The 22,304-nt window shown below is 44.0% G+C and overlaps 1 protein-coding gene across 2 annotated transcripts; it reads right to left on the minus strand.

The window, feature by feature from the left end:
• Positions 1-295: 295 nt before the first annotated feature.
• LOC124682785 (protein ROOT INITIATION DEFECTIVE 3) lies at positions 296-5,196 on the minus strand. 2 transcript variants are annotated; one of them, XM_047217404.1, is made up of 9 exons: positions 4,984-5,196; positions 4,788-4,901; positions 4,565-4,692; positions 4,354-4,492; positions 4,081-4,277; positions 3,146-3,273; positions 1,239-1,432; positions 940-1,133; positions 296-600 (listed from the first exon to the last, which is right to left on the minus strand). In XM_047217404.1, exons 1-8 carry the CDS (start codon positions 5,194-5,196, stop codon positions 981-983), a joined length of 1,266 nt encoding a protein of 421 aa, XP_047073360.1. In that variant the 3' UTR covers positions 296-600; positions 940-980. The 2 variants fall into 2 exon arrangements, with proteins under 2 accessions (XP_047073360.1, XP_047073359.1); XM_047217403.1 differs by having other exon boundaries at positions 940-1,136.
• Positions 5,197-22,304: the final 17,108 nt, after the last annotated feature.

Below are 22,304 nucleotides of genomic sequence, written 5' to 3' on the forward strand. Positions count from 1 at the left end.
AGTCTGGCCTAACACTACTCGTCATCGGATTTCAAACAGTATTCCTCGATTCATATAATGACTAATATGGATGTATCAGACACATTTAGTCTAATACATCCAATGAATAGCACATTTATTTGGTCAGGTGCCAAACCATTCTGTAGGGAGCAGTCTCAAAGCAGCTCAAGACTTGCAAGTTGCAACCATACCTAGAAAACCAAGCCGAACAAACATGATACCGAGCCAGACATTTTACTTGTCATATATTGCTTCATAAACGGGTAAAGGAAATCCATTCACTAACGCAGTACCATATTTTAAGCAAAAATCTTCACTTCTGATTACTCAGTATAATCATAGTTTCAGATGTCCCATCTACCACCAATCCTTTTGTTCCATTTAAATATCTTTCCATTTCTAGTATTACTCTTCCACATGTCAATTGATATAACTACTTCATTGTTTCAAAGAACTCATCCTTTCAGTTCACCTGTCAGCACATCAAGAGGTATGATCTTCATTGTTTCTAAGAATTCATCTTCTGCATCCTCAGAGTTCCCAGGTTTTATAGTTGAATACCAGCTCATTTGTTGGCGACACAATTTCACCACAGGCATCCTGCACAATGATCCAAAAACATAAATTGGCAGGGACAACAAATAACAGCAGAAAACATATGCAGACAAGCATCCTGCGCAATGATCCAAAAACATAAACAGCCAGGGACACCAAATAAGAGCAGAACATATTCAGATGTTTTGATTCTGGCAAAAAAAATAACCAATGAGTTTCACCAGCAAGAATTTTCTTCAGCTACATAAATCTACAAATGTTGAAGGCATATTACCATCTGATCTGTTTTGAGCTCACAAGATGACCGCTGATAAATAATTACTTTCTTTCCTCATTCCCCACTATTAATTGAACAACAGAAGAGAAATATTAGGCAGTTCTCACCTAACTTACGGTAATAACCTGTAATATCCAGTCTTGTGGTATCATATGTCCATTGAAGATGGCATCTGACCACGAACCTCATGCACAAAAAGATCCTGCAATTCCAGGTATTTACTTCTCCATTCTGCCCCCTGTTCGTTAGGTGCCCCATTGGGAGTGCTCGCCCCAGAATCAAATAACCTAGAACTGCCATGCTGCTGGATCGAAGTATGAAAAAGACACAACAGAAAGAAACATGGAAACGAAAGGTTAACAATCAAGTTTTGCACCAAATGTAAGGAAATACAAGATCAGCTGACCTGAGTTGCATCCAAGAGGTGCTCTAGAAGGTTAGAGCTGAGATTTCCAGCAATGTGAACATCGTTTTCAGGGTGGGGCAGAATTACAGCTCGTGGTTCAACTTCGCCATTTGCTGCGCACACTTTACGCAATGATTGTAGAGGTGGTAAATTCACTCTTTTGGGTGTTACTATGAGAACATTTGTTACTGGACCTGTTATACAAGATTTTTATCAAAACCTCAAAAAAACTATTTCCTTTGACATGGTTCAGAAACAAAATACATAGATGAATGGTCCGATAATATGGTGAGTTGTTAAGGCAAACAATCAGTTCAAATAAGATTTTTATCACTCTTTTGGGGCTAATTACATGCATCTGTATCAGTTGAGTTGTCAAGGCAAACAATCAGTTCAAATAAGATTTATATCACTCTTTTGGGGCTAATCACGTGCATCTGTATCAGTTGAGTTGTCAAGGCAAACAATCAGTTCAAATAACTCAATGGTGTCTGCCAATCTGGTGATTGCTTACTGCTTTCCTCCTTTTGGAGTTTGTTACTCATTATACATGGTCAGGATATTAATTGTACACACAAATGTTACCTCAACGGTGTCTGCCACTCTAGGGATCGTAAAATCATGTACACAATTAGCCGGCTGTTACCCCCCTGATGTTATTGATCAGTCACTCCTTTCCTCATTTTGTGGGTTTTACTTATCAGATGGTGAGGATATTAATTATAGACACAAATGTTCTCCACGTACAAATCTTGTCAGTCAGTTTACATGGTCCATGCTACAGAATCTGGATAAAGTTGGTACTTTTAGTAGCTGTGGGTCACTGGTACACCACAATCTGTTGTGGTGGCCAGCTGCAATGTGCACAACAAACATTCAATGGTTTGGTAGGCTGCTGAGGCCTGAGGGCATAGAATGATGTGTTATCCAGCATGAATTACAAAGTATTAAACAAATCAGAATTGAACACCAAAGTGGCATGTACAATTTTCTTATTTGCCATTGGCAAAGTCGCATTGTTTCACTTAAAAAAAGCGACTTCGCTTGGGTCTGATGAGATATTGCACATCACACTACAATACAAAGTACCAAAATACAAATTTGCCCTTATATCTTTTAATAACCACTCACTCCGTCCCACTAATATATACCACCAAATTATATAGATTCAGAATGTATAAATGGTATCGTTGCATTTGTCTTGCAAATTCTTTCATTTCATATATACTTATAGTATTTTTGTGCATATATTATAAGTGCAAACCATAGTCAAAGTAATAACTTGTTGACCTGCAAAATTTAAGGGCATGTTACATTTTGGAACAGAGGGAGTACCTTAAATTTAAGATGCTCAAGTTCTCCATGGTAGTGAGTCTCAAGCAAAACTAAGGTTTGATTAAAACCCAAAAATGCTTACATCTGCTGTCCATGGAGCAGTTTTTTAATTATAACTTCATGCAGCTACAATCGTTTCTCTTCAGTAAAGAAAACTTACGAAAAAGTTGTTTGAGCTTCTGAATCGACATAGCAAGTCATATTGTAGGATGGACATAGCAAGTCATATTGTAGGATGGACTGATACATTTTACTTTAGGTAAAGTATTCTAGGGCAAGACCTAATTGTTCATACAAATGAAGCACACTGAAAAATAAGAAAGGCAACAAACTATACTCGTGTCAATCTATGCAAGGTGCCAACATTAAATATCATTTCGTTTCCTTTTTTTGCGGGGGATCTCGTTTGCTTTTCTAGGAGTGTTTCTACTTTACAGTCACAACCACAAGTAAATATCAAGTTCTCTCTCTCAAGAAAAAAAAGTAGATAAAATAAAAAAGTAGATAATGAAGAATACATGTCAAACAAGTTTGAAGAGAAAAGGATCGAGTGCGGAAAATAAACTATGAACCTTGGGAGTGTTTGAATTTCCGGGTTACTTGCTGACTTCTGGTATCCCAAACCCGAACATGGCCATCCTCCGATCCAGAGACTAGCAGAAGCCCATCAGTGCTTGACGCTAAGCTCGTTACGGCCTTGCTGAACAAGTAACACAAATCACCAGGATCAAGTAAGAAGTCTTGCAACACAAATAACAGGAGATTTGAATTGAAGCGACTCAAACTAACAGTAGAGTTAGTTGTTAACATCTTTCTTTAACTTATACAGCTAATCAAAGTACATATCTCCATTTAAAGGGCAAAGTAAACTTCTATATGAGTCATGAAGTATTAGCTCAATGAAATAATAAATAAAAAATCACGAAAAAGTACCAATAGTAATCGATTGGAAGTGAATGACAGTTATCATATTTCTTTACTGCTCCTGGGTGCCTATACCAGTGCCCAAGAGCAGCACAGGACCAGCAGTCTTGTACAAAGCTCACAGGACATAATCTCTGTGAACAAGAGACCATTCAAGTACTTCCGTTTACACTTTGCGTTCATGGACCTCACTTTTACCAGTTATATTGGTGTTGACGTTTTCGTAAGTGAGTTGGATGAGTATATTTTAGATGATGCATTTTGTCAGGGCTAGTTCATGTCTAGTAGAGGTGTCAACGTTACTAGGCATACCAATTGACTTCAACAATACTAGGCTATAAATTTATAAGATAATTTAAAAAATCAAACAAGATACAGCAAGAAAAGAAAAGAAGCTAATAGACAGAGTTTGAAACAGCAAGTTCAGATTTCTACAGCCAAGTTACAGCTCAAGCATACAAGACAAAATTCTAACCTGTGTACTCTCAGAAGACATAAGAGAAATTCTAGTCTGCATAATAGAGCTATTTACATCACATTATAAAAGAGAGACTGGTAAAATAAGACTAGGACAGTAAGCAACCTGTGGTCATCCAAAGCCCCGAGAATAGATGAATCGTCACGGCCCTGAGAGGGGTCAACTCCCATAGCAGTAACATATATCTTTCCATCTCTGCCACCAGCATAGAAAATATGACTTCTTGGGTCTACTTCAACAGAATCAATGATGGCAGGAAATGAAATACTTCTTAGCATCCTGCCCTCAGATAGACTCCATATCTGGGGAAACAAAAACAAATACAATCATTGAGTCCATAATTAGGCTACAACTAAAAAAAGCAAATTGAATACGCACTTTACATGTGCGGTCCTCTGAAGATGACACAGCAATTGCTCCATGAAAACAAGCAACATCAGTTACAGGAAGTGCGTGTTGATTAAAGTTGTACAGGTATGGAGTCTTCGCCTCCAACCTTGATTGTTCATCAAGCATCCTGCAATCAACACCCGATTAAACAACGTGCTACAAATAGTTCACTCAATTTTAGTCTCAACAAAACACATACGTGAGAAGATCCCAAACTTTGATGCTCCCATCTTCAGACCCTGAGACAAGTAATAAGTCATAGAGGGCTAGGCACCTAACGTCACGATAGTGAGCATGCCATCGGACAAGCAGCTCTCCACTTGCCACCTACACAAAACAAGAGAAAATAACAGGTGTAAGCTGGATCAACTTTTCACCGTTAACTGTTTCACCACAGAAACTAGAAACCATAATTCCCTCACCTCCCAAAAGAAAATGTCACCGGAAATACCGCCGCCGATGAGATAGTTCCCCTCCGGATCAGCAATGAGCACGCGGATTGGCTCTGCGGGGAAGCTCTTCACGGCCACCTGGGGCTGCAGTTGGAACCAAGAACACAAGCTCAGGCTAGGTTTGGAGTTTCAGTAAGCAAGGTCAGTTTTGCAAAAGGGCGCTTACCTTGTCCCAGTGGTAGTAGTGGATGGGGGCGGAGTTGCCGGCGGGAGCTTGAGCGGCAGCGAGGAAACGGTCGGCGACGGCGGTGATGGCACGTGGCCGGGAAGAGCAGGGCCGGTGGCGGATAGCCTCGGCGCCCGTGCGGAGATCCCACGCGGCCACGCCGGCGTCGGCAGAGGAAGCCGCGAGCACCAGCTGCTGCGATGGCGGCGCCATAGGGATGGGGAGAAGAGGCTATGGTTTAGGGTTTTGAGGATTTAGGGTCGAATGGGAAGGTTTAGCTCCAGTCGCATCCCCAAATAGTTCACCTGACCACTTCCACCCGTGTATTCCAAAACCCTCCTTAGGGCATCTCTGGCGCCCGCCCCGATAGCATTTTGGGAGCGGCAGCAAAAACAGGCTCATACGAGCGCGTATCCTTTTTCGAGTCCAATAGATGCGCCGGTAACCTCATGCTGGCCCTTTTCGCGAAGGTCGCGAATCGGACGCCTCGGCGCCTCGCGGCACAACAGTTTTCGCTGGTGGGAGCTCCTTGTCAGCGAGAGGATGCGACGGTTCGTATTGGAAACGATGCGGGAAGGTTGTTGTTGGCGTTAATGGCCTCCCGCGCGGAAATCCAAGCGGCGATGAGGGCGGCGACTGGCTACGTGGCGTCCACCTACCTTACCCACGCGCTTTCAATGTGCGTCCGTCGCCTCCCTTAAAACCCCACCGGCGCGCACTTCCCTTCTTCCCCGCCTTCCAACCCTAGCCGTCGCCGTCGCAACCGCCGCGCAAACCTCCCACGCACCCACCGACTATGGCGCACAACGACGAGGTTGGCGGCAGCGGCGGCGGCGTGCTCTGCTCGTTGCAGCTCAGCCTCGACGAGGCCGATGTATTGTACTAGCAGCGCATCCCCGTGCCAGTACAGTACAAACTGCCGCACGGCTGGCACGTCTCCAACGTCGGCTTCGTTGTGCCATCGTCGCCACCGGCAGGACCACAGACACGAGCCCTCGCCAGGGAACAGCGGAACCTGATGACGCCTGCGGGGAGGAACTTGCCGGACAACGCGCTCGACAGCCCGACCTTGCAGCGGCGATTCGAAGATGAGCGCGTCGTCGAGCTCGTGCGGGCAAGTGACCGCTTGCGCGGCCGCTTCAACACCGTCGGCCGCCGTGCTTGGCGACACGGCCGCGACATCGACACCACGCTGCGCCAGTACGGCTTCCGCCAGCGCGTCCGCGGTGACCCACCCACTGTACTTCTCGCAGGCGGCGTGCATGGTGCCTGCGGCGCCGACTCTGCAGAGGGCGCCGGAAAGGACAGCGGCGTTCGGAAGCTCGCGCACCAGATCGTCAGCAGCCATACTCGGCTGCGCCCGCGCCTCCTTCTGGAGGCGTCGTCATCCGCGACGGGGCGAGGCGCGCGTCCTCTGCTCCGGCCCGTCGGACGACGAGGTCGGGCCACCGCCGCCACCTCAAGGAGGAGGACGCCACGGCCTCGCCACCACTTCCGCCGATGAAGAAGAAGCAATGGTGGCAGATGGAGGAAGAGGCGTAGGCGGCCCTCCGTGGCGGCGATGACCTGGAGGAGTTCCCCGGCCAATACTCCTGATATGCTCTTCCTTGCAAGAAAGTCTTCGAGTCTGAATTTATAGGGTGCGCGTGCAGCGCTTCCGGTGGGAGTAGCCCCCGAGTCTAGACATGAATGCTTGCATACGTGTGTAGAGTCAAGTGGATCCACCCGATGGTTTTAATTTTTCTTCGGATGCTTCAAGCGGACTCGACACCTTTCATGACATCATTGATGACGTTGCCACTGCTGTGGTTTGATTGACGAGACGTGACCTGACGGGCCCACCCTACTTCTACGCGGTCAGTTTTAGGAAATGACTAGTGCTTGTGCATTGACCGAGGCACCTCCTCGATTTCCACACGTAGTGGGAGTAATGGGCCGCCGGTTCCGTTTTCCTTGCAACGACACGTGTACGACTAGATCTTTGTCCACCTCCCACGATAGCTTGGAGTTATGGCCACGGTTTCCCAACAGCCCGTGCTATAAATAAGGGGCCTTTCCATTATTTTTACTTTTCACGCCTCCATACTGCTCATCTTCTTCCTCAGCTTTTTCGCTCACCTCTGTTCCTGCTCTCAAGAACTCCAGACGCCATGAGCAAGAAGAAGGGAACCGCCGAACCAGGTTCTTCATCAGGCATGAGCAAAGTCAGTCGTGATTGGTGCGCCTCCACCATTTCCAATGGCGATGTGAACAAACTGCGTACCCTTGGCTTCATCTCGTCATCCGAAAATGACATTCGCCTTCCAGGTGCATCTTCTCGCCCAAAGCCTCCTAAGGGCTTCACTGTTATGTTTGTCGCCTTTTTATTTCGCGGGCTTTCTCTTCCTGCCCACGAATTCTTTCGTTCCCTTCTCTATTTCTACGGGATTCAGCTCTGGCAGCTGACCCCAAATTCCATTCTTCATCTCTCCATCTTCATCACTTTATGCGAGGCCTTCCTCGGCATTGACCCCCACTGGGGTTTGTGGAGGAAAATCTTCTATGTCAAACGTCACAATGGCAATGACGGGCCCCCCGTTGTTGGCGGTGTCGGCTTTGTCGTTAGAAAAGAGGTTGATTACCTCGATTACCCAATGAAGGAGTCAGTCCAGGGCTGGCGACAGAAATGGTTCTATCTGCGAGATGTTCCAGCACCTGGACGACGCTCTAACCTTCCTCCGTTCGAAGATGTCTCGGTGGCCACGCCGAAGGAGTCATGGCGAAACATCCTGACTGCCGAAGAAAACGCTATAGCAGATCAGCTGTTCGAACAGGTTGTAGATCTGAAGAACGCAGGAGGCTTAACAATGTGCGGTACTGAGGTGGTCTCGGTGTTTCTAAAACATCGGGTGCAACCGCTGATGTCCCGACCTCACCAGTTGTGGATGTATGTTGGTAAGGATGATAAGTCAAGAGTTAGCTCAGCCGACCTGTCGGATGAGGAACTCCGTGACGAGGTACGACGCCTTACTCGCTTCAGCCAGAAGGACAATATTGTCTTAACTTCGGCCCGCCTTCCATATGATTTCAAGCATCTTCCGGCTGAGGTAATCTTCATTGTGCTTACTCCAATCATTGTTCTCACACTGGCATCCGTCCTTTTATTATCTTCTTTATCTGCCGACAGGCTTCTACTGTTGCTCAATGTTATCCCCCTACACCCGAAAGCGGAGTAGAACTAGAGGATGATGATGACGATTCAGAAGAAACCGAGGATGCGCAGCACGTCCTCGAGGATAGCGACGTCCAAGGGGACGAGGCTCCCGAAGATGATGCTCCTACCAGGGATAGGCGGTGCAGGAGGATCAATAAAGACTTGATGACAACGGCTGAATCGAGTCCTAGCGGACAAGATGATGATGCCAATGAGACTGCATCGCCTCCCCCAGTTACAAAGAGTTCGACAGGCTTTTTTGTTGCCGAAGATGATTTGGATCTGTGAGTATCTATCTTTCTCTTTATAACCATTATTCTTCATTTCATGTAACGGATGTCCTTGCTTTCAAGCAGTTCTGACGATGACGACGAAGTTCCTCTCGCAAAGAGGGCTAAGTTATTCTCTGAAAAAACTGAGTCAGCCAAGGAATCAAATCCTTCGCCTGCCGCTCCAACGCCGCCCTCAAGGACCACTGTGGTGAAGATTCCGGTGTCGAAGGTTATTCCTTCTGCTAGCACTCCCGTTCCTCCAGCTGCCCGTGATCATGTAAGTAAACCTCTTAGCTTGATTTCCTTTTACAGTTGACTCCCACACTTGGTTAAGACTCTTTATCCTCTTTCTTGCAGCCAATTTAAGCCACAATCGACGTTGTGGCAGATTTTGCTGATCAATTTACTCGCCTGGAGTCCGAGAATGTTCAGCTTCGAAAGACCATCAAAGTTTCGGCTGACCAAGTGCTGGAAGCTAACAAGCTCACAGCTGATGCTCAAAATGAAAACATCTTGCTGAAAGATGAGCTAAAGAAGCTGAAAAAGAAGATGAAGGACGAGCAGGATGCTAGACGCGAGGTTGTTGTTGCTGCCGATAAAAAAGAAGGCGCCCTCTGCGAATCTATCACGAACTTGCTGAGTAAGTTCCTTTGTGCTTAACACATGGTATTTTTCCAATACTATCCTCTGGATTGCTTATTCATTCTTTTCCAGATGCTGCCGACGTGCCTATCAATCGAGCACGCAAGCTTCAGGAAGATTCAATGTCTGACGCCCTTTCCCTTGCCACTGACGCCAATATCCAAGTCCTTGGTCTTTTGCAGAAAACCAAGGGAGCATTGTCGAAGTTATTCTCGATGATATTCCCGAAAATGAAGCAAGACAAGACTCTTGGCGAGATGGCGGACACTTTCTTCGTCGACCCTTCTGAGCCTATAGAGGTACTTAAGCGGTGCTCCCGTTTGTTTGGGACGGTTCTTACATTCCAACTGCTGATGGGTCATGGGCTAGGCTCTGAATTAGAAAAGTTGTCCAAGGCATTGCCCGTAGATGACGACAATCGCCTAGTCAACCTTGATCCCTTCAAACAATCGGCAGTGATATGTGCTAACCAGCTCCTTAAGTTAGTCGACGAAGAGAAGTCCAAAGTTGCATCATCGGCTCTCCCTTAATTGGATTGATGCTCTGTTGTTGTAATTAGGTCTTGATACAATTTAATCCAGTCCTATTTTGTACTGGCTCTGTTGCCAGTGTCAACAATCTTTTGAATGTAATATATGCGCAGCGCTCCCGATGGGAGTTTCTACCAATGCTTTTCTAAACCGAGAGTTGTGCTGCAGATTCCTTCAACTTCTTCTCGTGCCGATCCTTCTCTAAATTCTTTGGCTATTGATGAATTCGATCTTGTTCGTCGCTTGCGTGATCAAATATCCCAACTAAACAAAGACATGACCACCCTTCACGCAATGGCAGCATTGGTGAAAAGAAAAAGCAAAATTGCTACTGCAATCGAACAGCATGCTCTTGATCGTCTCCGTGTTGCTACTGAAAGCTTGAGCTGCAAGTATCTGTCCAGCTTCCAACTTTTATTGAAGTATTTACTCTAACACCGTTCTTTATGACTGACTTTTGTTCTTCAACAGTCGTGGCCTTCGACGAATCGGAAGAAAACAGGAGGATCCATGAAAAGATTGAGGCGATGACTGATGTCGCTCACCCGAAGCATGAATTATGGTCCAATCGACCAAAAGCCGTTGCTATGGCTAAATTTGAGCATCGAGCGGAGAAGGTGCATTACTACTTTGATAAGTACAATGCTCATCTCTCGATGATATGGAGAACCTTGTTTCCTTTAGACCAAGCACCCGAGACTTTATCTACTTTATTCAACCGATTCAAGACTCCAGAAAGAATTCGACTGTTGGTGTGAAAGGAACTTCTGGCCGGGGCTGAGCTCGCTCTTGCTTCAGTCTTAGCGTGTCATCCGACCTTAGATCTGGAGGCCGTAGCAAATGTCAATAAGAATTTAGACCAGTATTATTGTATTGCTAGAAATCACGCATATGTTATTATCTCCCGAATGGAAACAGGGATTGAGAGGGATCTGAAGACCCGAGAAGATCAAGAAATCCTACAATAAAGTTGTGTACATGTATATAATAACCTTGCGTTGCAAGGGGTAATCCTGTATGTATCTTGATGCGTGTTTTATACATCATTTTCTTTCCTGTGAATTTGCTAATTCGATTAGTACGTTTTTGTCAAGGGCGGCTGAGTGATCAAGTCAGCCTGCTCACTCGACGACTCCGTTGTAATTGCAAGGTTTGCAGAGTCAATATGTAAGTTCTGTAAGAGCGACACCCATCGATTAAACGAGGAATTTAGGCGCTTGGCTTCGTTACACGTGAAAGATCGAGATGTCGCCTAGAGGGGGGGTGAATAGGCAATTAAAAACTCTTACGGATTTGTCTTGTAAGAACGCGGAATTAAACTAACGTTTAGTTTACAAGCACAAACCCTAAATATGCTAAGCTCAACTAAGTGTAACAATAACAACTAGAGCTAAGCAAGATAGGCACAAGATATATGTAGCACAAGTGATAGCAAGATATATGTACTTCAAGCACGATGGCTATCACAAGGAAAGAGAGCTCGGGTATAGAAATAACCGAGGCACGCGGAGATGAGGATGTATTCCTGTGTTCCCTTCCTTTGCAAGAAGGTACGTCACGTTTGGAGGAGTGGAGGTCCACGAAGGATTCCCCGCGCCACGAAGGCTCACCCTATTCTCCGAGCCACACCCACGAAGGATAATGACCCTTTCCTTATGGTTAGCTTTTCCTCCGCTCCGGAGATGGCAAGCTCCACAACCACTTCACAAGCTCCACGAAGGAGAAGCCCGGGCCTCTTCACAATCTTCCTTGAAGAGATCACCGGAGCACCAACCGCCAAGCCAACTAGGAGGTCTCCCTCCAAGTGTAATAAGCTCACGGTCTCTCACTCGAACTAATCGTGGTGGAGAGCTCAACACTATGCAATGATGCAAAGCAAGAACACTAGAGGTGTTCAAGTCCTTCACACTCAAATCCCACCCAAGCAACGAATACTAGGATGAGATTGGAGAGGAAGAACAAGGGGGAAAGTCAACAAAAGACTCCAAGATCTAGATCCAAAGGGTTCCCCTCACTTAGAGGAGAAATTGATTTGTGGGGATTGTTGATCTAGATCTCCTCTCTCAAATCCTCAAGAATGGGCAAGAATCATGGGAGAAATCAAGGGGGGAAGGTAGTTCTTCAAATAGCAACAATGGAGGTGAAGAAAGGGGAAGAACTACCTCAGCTCAAGGTGGAAGAAGCCTATTTATAGCTAAAGCGGAAAAATAACCGTTGGGGAAAAAGACACTTAAAAATCGCAGGAAAAACGGTCATAAAAACGGCCCAGCCGGTGGCCAGGCCGGCTAACCGGATGCTGGGCCGAGGAGGCCGGCCAGCAATCCGGCCCAGCCGGGCCACCGACCGGATGGGGAGAGCAGGCGCGCAGTGGAGAGAAAAATCCACGCTGGGCGAGCTGGCCACGGTGTGGGCCGCGCTGAGGCGAGAGGCCCAGCCGGCGGTGTGCCTGGTCGGGCCGAGCGTCGCGCTGGGCGGTCCGGCGCCAGCCGGCACTTGGGCCGGATCCGGCCGGATGGGCCACTGGATTGTCTCGGCTGGCATCAGCGCCAGCCCCGGCGCGGACCGGGTGGGCCGGCGACTGGGCCGGTCAGGCCGGTCGGTTGGCTGACCCTTCTTTTTCTTTTTCTTTTCTTTCTATTCCCCTTTTTCCTTTTTCTTTAATAACGAATGCTCCCGAACTCCGAATTGGATGAAACCATTTTTGTTTGAAAGATAACAACAAATGCTATCATATAGAAAGTGAAAACACAAGAATCTTTAGGAGGAGATTTTATCATGAATATAAAAGGTAGAACCTTATATCATGAATAACCGGTAAAATCACCCAACCTTGAAAATGCCATAGAAGAGTCATACGAACTCCGTTTTCGATGAACTTGGGCTTGTTGTAAAGGTAGAAACATGCTCAAGAACCTCATACAGAGAAAAACCAAGAAGCAATACGGATATGCAAAGTATGCAAAGGATTGAGCTCCCTAAGACGATGTGATCAAGTTACCCAACTGCAATATCCCAGGTTTAGAGGCAATAAAATGAGAGAACACCAAAGTGTGCATTGCATTCATGCATAGAAAATCCGGGGAATTTTCGCGCTTTCAAATAAAACTTACCACAGTAATTGAAGTTTCACTTGACTTGCTGGAATTGAAGTAGATCATCAAGTCAAGCGCTATAAACTTCACTGTGATCTTTGCTAAAACCCTGTTTTGGTTAGAGATGATTTGATCTATGGGCTAGATCAAATGGAATTAGTTTTACAACAAACAACACCTTAAGTAAGGGTCAACTACAAGATCCTATAAAAGATCTCAACATGACATTCCTTACAACAACACATGAATAATTATTCAACCATAAATCAAAGAATTAAGAAACTATTCTTTACTTATCTTTTCCATGTCTTTTACTAAATAAATGTTTCTACCATGATTCTCATGGTATATCTTCAACTACTTTTGTGTGTAATATAATTCACTTCTAAACCTATTAATAAATAAGGTAAATCACAGGGTCTAAAGTGCATAAAGGCTACACATTCTTATTTAAATCGTAACTTATTAAATATATGGAATATCATAAAACTAAATCCATTTACATTACAAATTATAGTTCAAACTATTTGAATAAAAAGTACCCATGAGTATTTTGAAACTCATATGATCATGCCTTGGTGAAATCAAACACCAACTATCCAAAATTGAGGAATAACCTTCAACCTTGACCTTTTTGATCAATATTATAATATAAACCCAATCCAATTTGATATAGTGACTCATCCACAATAATAAGACCATCCACAAGATGTTTAGTAACAAATGCCACTTGGCTATCCAAAAATAAATCATATGAGAGGATAATCTCTATGCCACATAGGATGAAAATATCTACATGACTTGCACTCCAAGCTATGCCACCTCATGCTCAAAGGATTGCTATGGATGAGGGCATGACAACCAAGCACCTTACTCATCACACCAAAACAAGAGTCACCCACCTATGTGTCATGATACTAGAGCTTGATCAAGCTTATAAAAGGAGCCACACCCTTCATCCATTTGATCACCTTGTAGTATGATACAAGGAAACAAACACATAGAGCCACTCCATACATTAGCTAGGATCAATATGAAGAAGCTAGGAGGTGGAGGCATACCACAAGATGCAGGTTTATCAGATTTCCAGAAGAACAAGCTACATAAGATACCAAGGTAGAACTCCTAGGCAAACCATATATTTAGAGGATCATATCATCATCTCTTGAGTAAGACCTTAGGATTTTCCAAGACATTAAGAAGTGAGAGAGATTATAGATGCTAACCATAGCCATGTCTATCCTAGAAAATACTAGAGTAGTATTAAATCTTACTTGTTCAAACCAACCTTTAATCTTGGAGGTGAGAGCCATATCCTATTAGTGATCACCACTAAAACCCTAGATCACATTTGAATTTCAATCCATGGATTACTTTGGATCATAAGTAGAACCTTGCCATACCTCATGCCTATGTATTTTTTAATTTAGTGAAAAGTATGCAAAACCCTAAAACCTTTCACATAGGATTCACCCCACATAAAATATTATGTCCTAACTTGTGTATCATGGATCACAAGTATAAACCAAGCCATATATACTTAAGGACTAAATGCCATTTGGTGAGTAGAATGAACCAATATCCAATTCTATTTTGCTTCCCAAGGAAATTGCTTTGTGAACCAAATGAAATAGTATTTTATAAAATAGAATCACCTTAGCAAGTGAATTGAATTTGATGAACTTAAGATTTATTTTAAATAATTCAAACAAGAGTTTGCTAAGTAAGATTAGTGAATATAAAGTTGATCCAAACCATCTTCTTAAACCCTAAGAACTATCATACATATAAAATCATGAACCAACTCCATACCCTTTTCCATTTGTTAAACTCTAGCTATAATTCAACTATATGTGAGTAATCACTATGGTTAAGCAATAGAAAAATATAATATGTTCACCATGCACATGTTCTAAATTTTAAAAGCATTTAAACAGATTTGATTTCTAAATTTTAAAGCAATTGAGATGAACCCTAAAATAATATCTATTTGAATCTAAACTTATACCTCATAAGAACCAAAATTAATCAATTATAAATGGTTGTTTAAAAACAAAACAAGACAGTGAGTATCATTATCAAATTCTTATGATATTCAAACAATTTAGAACCTGCAAAACAAAACAGAATTCAAATTTGAATTCAAACAACAAAATAGAAAACAGAAAATATAAAATATAAAATAGAAATTTGAAAAGGAAAAGAGAGGGAAATGCTTACCTTACCTGGACCGTGCAGCCCGTGGAGCAGTCCAGCAGCAGCCCAAGTCCAGCACAACCTCAGCGGCCCAGGTCAGTGATGGCGTGTAACTCACACGTTCGTTGGGAACCCCAAGAGGAAGGTATGATGCGCACAGCAGCAAGTTTTCCCTCAGAAAGAAACCAAGGTTTATCGAACCAGGAGGAGCCAAGAAGCACGTTGAAGGTTGATGGCGGCGGGATGTAGTGCGGCGCAACACCAGGGATTCCGGCGCCAACGTGGAACCTGCACAACACAACCAAAGTACTTTGCCCCAACGAAATAGTGAGGTTGTCAATCTCACCGGCTTGCTGTAACAAAGGATTAACCGTATTGTGTGGAAGATGATTGTTTGCAGAAAACAGTAAAGCAAGTATTGCAGTAGATTGTATGCGATGTAAAGAATAGGACCGGGGTCCACGAGTTCACTAGAGGTGTCTCTCCCATAAGATAAATAGCATGTTGGGTGAACAAATTATAGTCGGGCAATTGACAAATAGAGAGGGCATAACAATGCACATACATGTCATGATAAATATAGTGAGATTTAATTGGGCATTACGACAAAGTACATAGACCGCTATCCAGCATGCATCTATGCCTAAAAAGTCCACCTTCAGGTTATCATCCGAACCCCTAGTGGCAACAGCACATCCACAACCTTAGAACTTTCTGTCACTGTCCCAGATTTAATGGAGGCATGAACCCACTATCGAGCATAAATACTCCCTCTTGGAGTTAAGAGCAAAAACTTGGCCAGAGCCTCTACTAATAACGGAGAGCATGCAAGATCATAAACAACACATAGGTAATAGATTGATAATTAACATAACATAGTATTCTCTATCCATCGGATCCCGACAAACACAACATATAGTATTACAGATAGATGATCTTGATCATGTTAGGCAGCTCACAAGATCCGACAATGAAGCACATGAGGAGAAGACAACCATCTAGCTACTGCTATGGACCCATAGTCCAGGGGTGAACTACTCACTCATCACTCCGGAGGCGACCATGGCGGTGTAGAGTCCTCCGGGAGATGATTCCCCTCTCCGGCGAGGTGCCGGAGGCGATCTCCTGAATCCCCCGAGATGGGATTGGCGGTGGCGGCGTCTCCGGAAGGTTTTCCGTATCGTGGCTCTCGGTACCGGGGGTTTCGCGACGGAGGCTATTTGTAGGCGGAAGGGCGAGGTAAAGAGGCGGCACGAGGGGCCCACACCATAGGTCGGCGCGGCCGGGGCCTCGGGCCGCGCCGCCCGGTGTTACGCCACCTCGTGGCCCCACTTCGACTCTCCTTCGGTCTTCCGGAAGCTTCGTGGCAAAATAGGACCCCGGGCGTTGATTTCGTCCAATTCCGAGAATATTTCGTTACTAGGATTTCCGAAACCAAAAACAGCAGAAAACAAAGAATCGGCTCTTCGGCATCTTGTTAATAGGTTAGTTCCAGAAAATGCACGAATATGACATAAAGTGTGCATAAAACATGCAGATATCATCAATAATGTGGCATGGAACATAAGAAATTATCGATACGTCGGAGACGTATCAGCATCCCCAAGCTTAGTTCTGCTCGTCTAGAGCAGGTAAAACGATAACAAAGATAATTTCTGAAGTGACATGCCATCATAACCTTGATCATACTATTTGTAAACATATGTAATGAATGCAGCGATCAAAACAATGGTAATGACATGAGTAAACAAGTGAATCATAAAGCAAAGACTTTTCATGAATAGTACTTCAAGACAAGCATCAATAAGTCTTGCATAAGAGTTAACTCATAAAGCAATAAATCAAAGTAAAGGTATTGAAGCAACACAAAGGAAGATTAAGTTTCAACGGTTGCTTTCAACTTATAACATGTATATCTCATGGATAATTGTCAACATAGAGTAATATAACAAGTGCAATATGCAAGTATGTAAGAATCAATGCACAGTTCACACAAGTGTTTGCTTCTTGAGGTGGAGAGAGATAGGTGAACTGACTCAACATAAAAGTAAAAAGAATGGTCCTTCAAAGAGGAAAGCATCGATTGCTATATTTGTGCTAGAGCTTTTATTTTGAAAACATGAAACAATTTTGTCAACGGTAGTAATAAAGCATATGAGTTATGTAAATTATATCTTACAAGTTGCAAGCCTCATGCATAGTATACTAATAGTGCCCGCACCTTGTCCTAATTAGCTTGGACTACCGGATCATCGCAATACACATGTTTTAACCAAGTGTCACAATGGGGTACCTCCATGCCGCTCGTACAAAGGTCTAAGGAGAAAGCTCGCATTTTGGATTTCTCGCTTTTGATTATTCTCAACTTAGACATCCATACCGGGACAACATGGAGAACAGATAATGGACTCCTCTTTAATGCATAAGCATGTAGCAACAATTATTATTCTCATATGAGATTGAGGATATATGTCCAAAACTGAAACTTCCACCATGAATCATGGCTTTAGTTAGCGGCCCAATGTTCTTCTCTAACAATATGCATGCTCCAACCATTAAGGTGGTAGATCTCTCTTACTTCAGACAAGATGGACATGCATAGCAACTCACATGATATTCAACAAATAATAGTTGATGGCGTCCCCAGAAACATGGTTATCGCACAACAAGCAACTTAATAAGAGATAAAGTGCATAAGTACATATTCAATACCACAATAGTTTTTAAGGCTATTTTGTCCCATGAGCTATATATTGTAAAGGCGAATGATGGAATTTTCAAGGTAGCAGTCAAGCAATTTACTTTGGAATGGCGGAGAAATACCATGTAGTAGGTAGGTATGGTGGACACAAATGGCATAGTGGTTGGCTCAAGGATTTTGGATGCATGAGAAGTATTCCCTCTCGATACAAGGTTTAGGCTAGCAAGGTTATTTGAAACAAACACAAGGATGAACGGTGCAGCAAAACTCACATAAAAGACATATTGTAAACATTATAAGACTCTACACCGTCTTCCTTGTTGTTCAAAACTCAATACTAGATATTATCTAGACTTTAGAGAAACCAAATATGCAAACCAAATTAGCAAGCTCTAAGTGTTTCTTCATTAATGGGTGCAAAGTATATGATGCAAGAGCTTAAACATGAGCACAACAATTGCCAAGTATCAAATTATCCAAGACATTTAAGAATTACTACATGTAGCATTTTCCAATTCCAACCATATAACAATTTAACGAAGAAGAAACTTCGCCATGAATACTATGAGTAAAGCCTAAGGACATACTTGTCCATATGCTACAGCGGAGCGTGTCTCTCTCCCATACAAGTGAATGCTAGGATCCATTTTATTCAAACAAAACAAAAACAAAAACAAACCGACGCTCCAAGCAAAGCACATAAGATGTGACGGAATAAAAATATAGTTTCGTGGGAGGAACCCGATAATGTTGTCGATGAAGAAGGGGATGCCTTTGGCATCCCCAAGCTTAGACGCTTGAGTCTTCTTAGAATATGCAGGGGTGAACCACCGGGCATCCCCAAGCTTAGAGCTTTCACTCTTCTTGATCATATTGCATCATACTCCTCTCTTGATCCTTGAAAACTTCCTCCACACCAAACTCGAAACAACTCATTAGAGGGTTAGTGCACAATAAAAATTAACATGTTCAGAGGTGACACAATCATTCTTAACACTTCTGGACATTGCATAAAGCTACTGGACATTAATGGATCAAAGAAATTCATCCAACATAGCAAAAGAGGCAATGCGAAATAAAAGGCAGAATCTGTCAAAACAGAACAGTTCGTAAAGACGAATTTTAAAATGGCACCAGACTTGCTCAAATGAAAATGCCCAAATTGAATGAAAGTTGCGTACATATCCGAGGATCACTCACGTAAATTGGCTTAATTTTCTGAGTTACCTACAGAGAATTAGACCCAGATTCGTGAAAGCAAAGAAATCTGTTTCTGCGCAGTAATCCAAATCTAGTATTCACTTTACTATCAAAGACTTTACTTGGCACAACAAAACATAAAACTAAGATAAGGAGAAGTTGCTACAGTAGTAAACAACTTCCAAGACTCAAATATAAAACAAAGTACTGTAGTAAAAACCATGGGTTGTCTCCCATAAGCGCTTTTCTTTAACGCCTTTCAGCTAGGCGCAGAAAGTGCATATCAAGTAACATCGAGAGATGGAGCATCGGCATTATAAGTTCCCCCATCTGTGGTGGCACTAAGGGCTTTGTCAATTTTAGGCCTATAATAATATTTCTTTGGTTTAGGCACTTTAGAGACATACATAAACTTTTGCTCCTTTCCCACATAAGCTTTCCCTCTAAACTTTAAAGATGAAAAGGTTGAACCCAAGGTTCCCATAGCTTTTTCAAGTTCGCCAATCCTATTAATTTGATTATCATGGTCAACACAAGTTCCTAGGACAGTAATTCTTTCATCAATTCCTCCTAAGGATTTATCAAGTTCATCAGTTTTATCAAGTAACATTTCCAATTTAGTTTCAACACTTGGGAAAATTTTCTCTATGGTTTCCAATTTTCTCATAACATCTTCAAGAGAGGTTTCAATTTTAACTTCATTAACAGGTGGTATCCCAAATAAACTCTCAATAATGCAACTAGCTTCTAAAGCAGGAGCGCCTAGGAAGTTACCTCCTGCGAGACAATCGAGAACATACCTATTCCAGCTAGAGATACCAACATAAAAATTCCTGAGTAGGATAGTGGTGGAGTGTTTCTTAGTGCACCTATTATAGGCATCACTAATTCTATACCAAGCATCTTTTAAACATTCTCCCCCTTGTTGCTTAAACGAACAAACTTCAACTTCAGGATTACTCATTTTAGCAGCAGTAAATAAAGCAAACTAGATAAAGTAAATGCAAGTAACTAATTTTTGTGTGTTTTTGATATAGAGTGCAAGACAGTAAATAAAGTAAAGCTAGCAACTAATTTTTTTTGTATTTTGATATAATGCAGCAAACAAAAATAGTAAATAAAATAAAGCAAGACAAAAACAAAGTAAAGAGATTGGATTGTGGAGACTCCCCTTGCAGCGTGTCTTGATCTCCCCGGCAACGGCGCCCGAAATTTAGCTTGATGGCGTGTAACTCACACGTTCGTTGGGAACCCCAAGAGGAAGGTATGATGCGCACAGCAGCAAGTTTTCCCTCGTAAAGAAACCAAGGTTTATCGAACCAGGAGGAGCCAAGAAGCACGTTGAAGGTTGATGGCGGCGGGATGGAGTGCGGCGCAACACCGTGGATTCCGCGCCAACGTGGAACCCGCACAACACAACCAAAGTACTTTGCCCCAACGAAACAGTGAGGTTGTCAATCTCACCGGCTTGTCTGTAACAAAGGATTAACCGTATTGTGTGGAAGATGATTGTTTGCGTAAAACAAGTAAAGCAAGTATTGCAATGAGATTGTATGCGATGTAAAGAATAGGACCGGGGTCCACAGTTCACTAGAGGTGTCTCTCCCATAAGATAAATAGCATGTTGGGTGAACAAATTACAGTCGGGCAATTGACAAATAGAGAGGGCATAACAATGCACATACATGTCATGATAAATATAGTGAGATTTAATTGGGAATTACGACAAAGTACATAGACCGCTATCCAGCATGCATCTATGCCTAAAAGGTCCACCTTCAGGTTATCATCCGAACCCCTTCCAGTATTAAGTTGCAAATCAACAGACAATTGCATTAAGTATGGTGCGTAATGTAATCAATAACTACATCCTCGGACATAGCATCAATGTTTTATCCCTAGTGGCAACAAGCACATCCACAACCTTAGAACTTTCTCGTCACTCGTCCCGCATTTAATGGAGGCATGAACCCACTATCGAGCATAAATACTCCCTCTTGGAGTTAAGAGCAAAAACTTGGCCGAGCCTCTACTAATAACGGAGAGCATGCAAGATCATAAACAATACATAGGTAATAGATTTATAATTAACATAACATAGTATTCTCTATCCATCGGATCCCGACAAACACAACATATAGTATTACAGATAGATGATCTTGATCATGTTAGGCAACTCACAAGATCCGACAATGAAGCACATGAGGAGAAGACAACCATCTAGCTACTGCTATGGACCCATAGTCCAGGGGTGAACTACTCACTCATCACTCCGGAGGCAACCATGGCGGTGTAGAGTCCTCCGGGAGATGATTCCCCTCTCCGGCAGGGTGCCGGAGGCGATCTCCTGAATCCCCCGAGATGGGATTGGCGGCGGCGGCGTCTCTGGAAGGTTTTCCGTATCGTGGCTCTCGGTACTGGGGGTTTCGCGACGGAGGCTATTTGTAGGCGGAAGGGCAGGTAAAGAGGCGGCACGAGGGGCCCACACCATAGGTCGGCGCGCCCTGGTGTTACGCCACCTCGTGGCCCCACTTCGACTCTCCTTCGGTCTTCTGGAAGCTTCGTGGCAAAATAGGACCCTGGGCGTTGATTTCATCCAATTCCGAGAATATTTCGTTACTAGGATTTCGAAACCAAAAACAGCAGAAAACAAAGAATCGGCTCTTCGGCATCTTGTTAATAGGTTAGTTCCAGAAAATGCACGAATATGACATAAAGTGTGCATAAAACATGTAGATATCATCAATAATGTGGCATGGAACATAAGAAATTATCGATACGTCAGAGACGTATCAGCCAGCCCAACCCAAGACCACCGTACCCCTTCGTCCAAAAATATCAACGAGAGGGGGAGTTCATCCTCATCCTCTTCCTCTCACCCGCGCTCCACAGCACGACGTCCTCCTCGCTGCTGTCGACTCCTCCTCGATCGGCCGCGTGACGAGGCACACTTCTGAGCTCTATAAAAGCCCTGGACGAAACCCTAGCCGCTCGTTTCTTCTCTCTCTGCACAATTTCTTCCCCAATCTGAAACCCTAGTTCATCGGCCGGTTCGTCTCGCCGTTGATGGGAGCACTCCCGAGCCAAGCCGTGGACGCCATCGTCTTCCTCGCCTTCGATTTGCCCAGTCTACAAAAGGAATCGAGCTGGAGTGCTCGGGAGCGTCCACACCGACTCCGTCTTCTCCGACACCGGCCACCATCACCGCCGTCGCTTCATACCACCTCAAGCCACGCCGTCAGGCCCTACGTGCTCAGGGTGAGCTTCTCTTCCGCCTAGTGTGCTCGGTCAGCTCAATTGCATCCCAAATCGTCGCCGCACCGAGAGTCTGCAAGCTCTGCCACTTCACCTCACCGCCGGTCACTCTCCGATGACCATTCGGAGGGGGCGCCGCCACCCTTAGGTTCCCAGTAGTGCGCATGTTCGTTTGAGCCCGCTCGTGTAGCAGGGGGAGACCGGGGGCGTCGGCGTCGTCGGCGACTGCCTCGCTGGAGA

Source organism: Lolium rigidum, chromosome 1 (assembly GCF_022539505.1).
Source record: "Lolium rigidum isolate FL_2022 chromosome 1, APGP_CSIRO_Lrig_0.1, whole genome shotgun sequence".
Taxonomy (NCBI): domain Eukaryota; kingdom Viridiplantae; phylum Streptophyta; class Magnoliopsida; order Poales; family Poaceae; genus Lolium; species Lolium rigidum.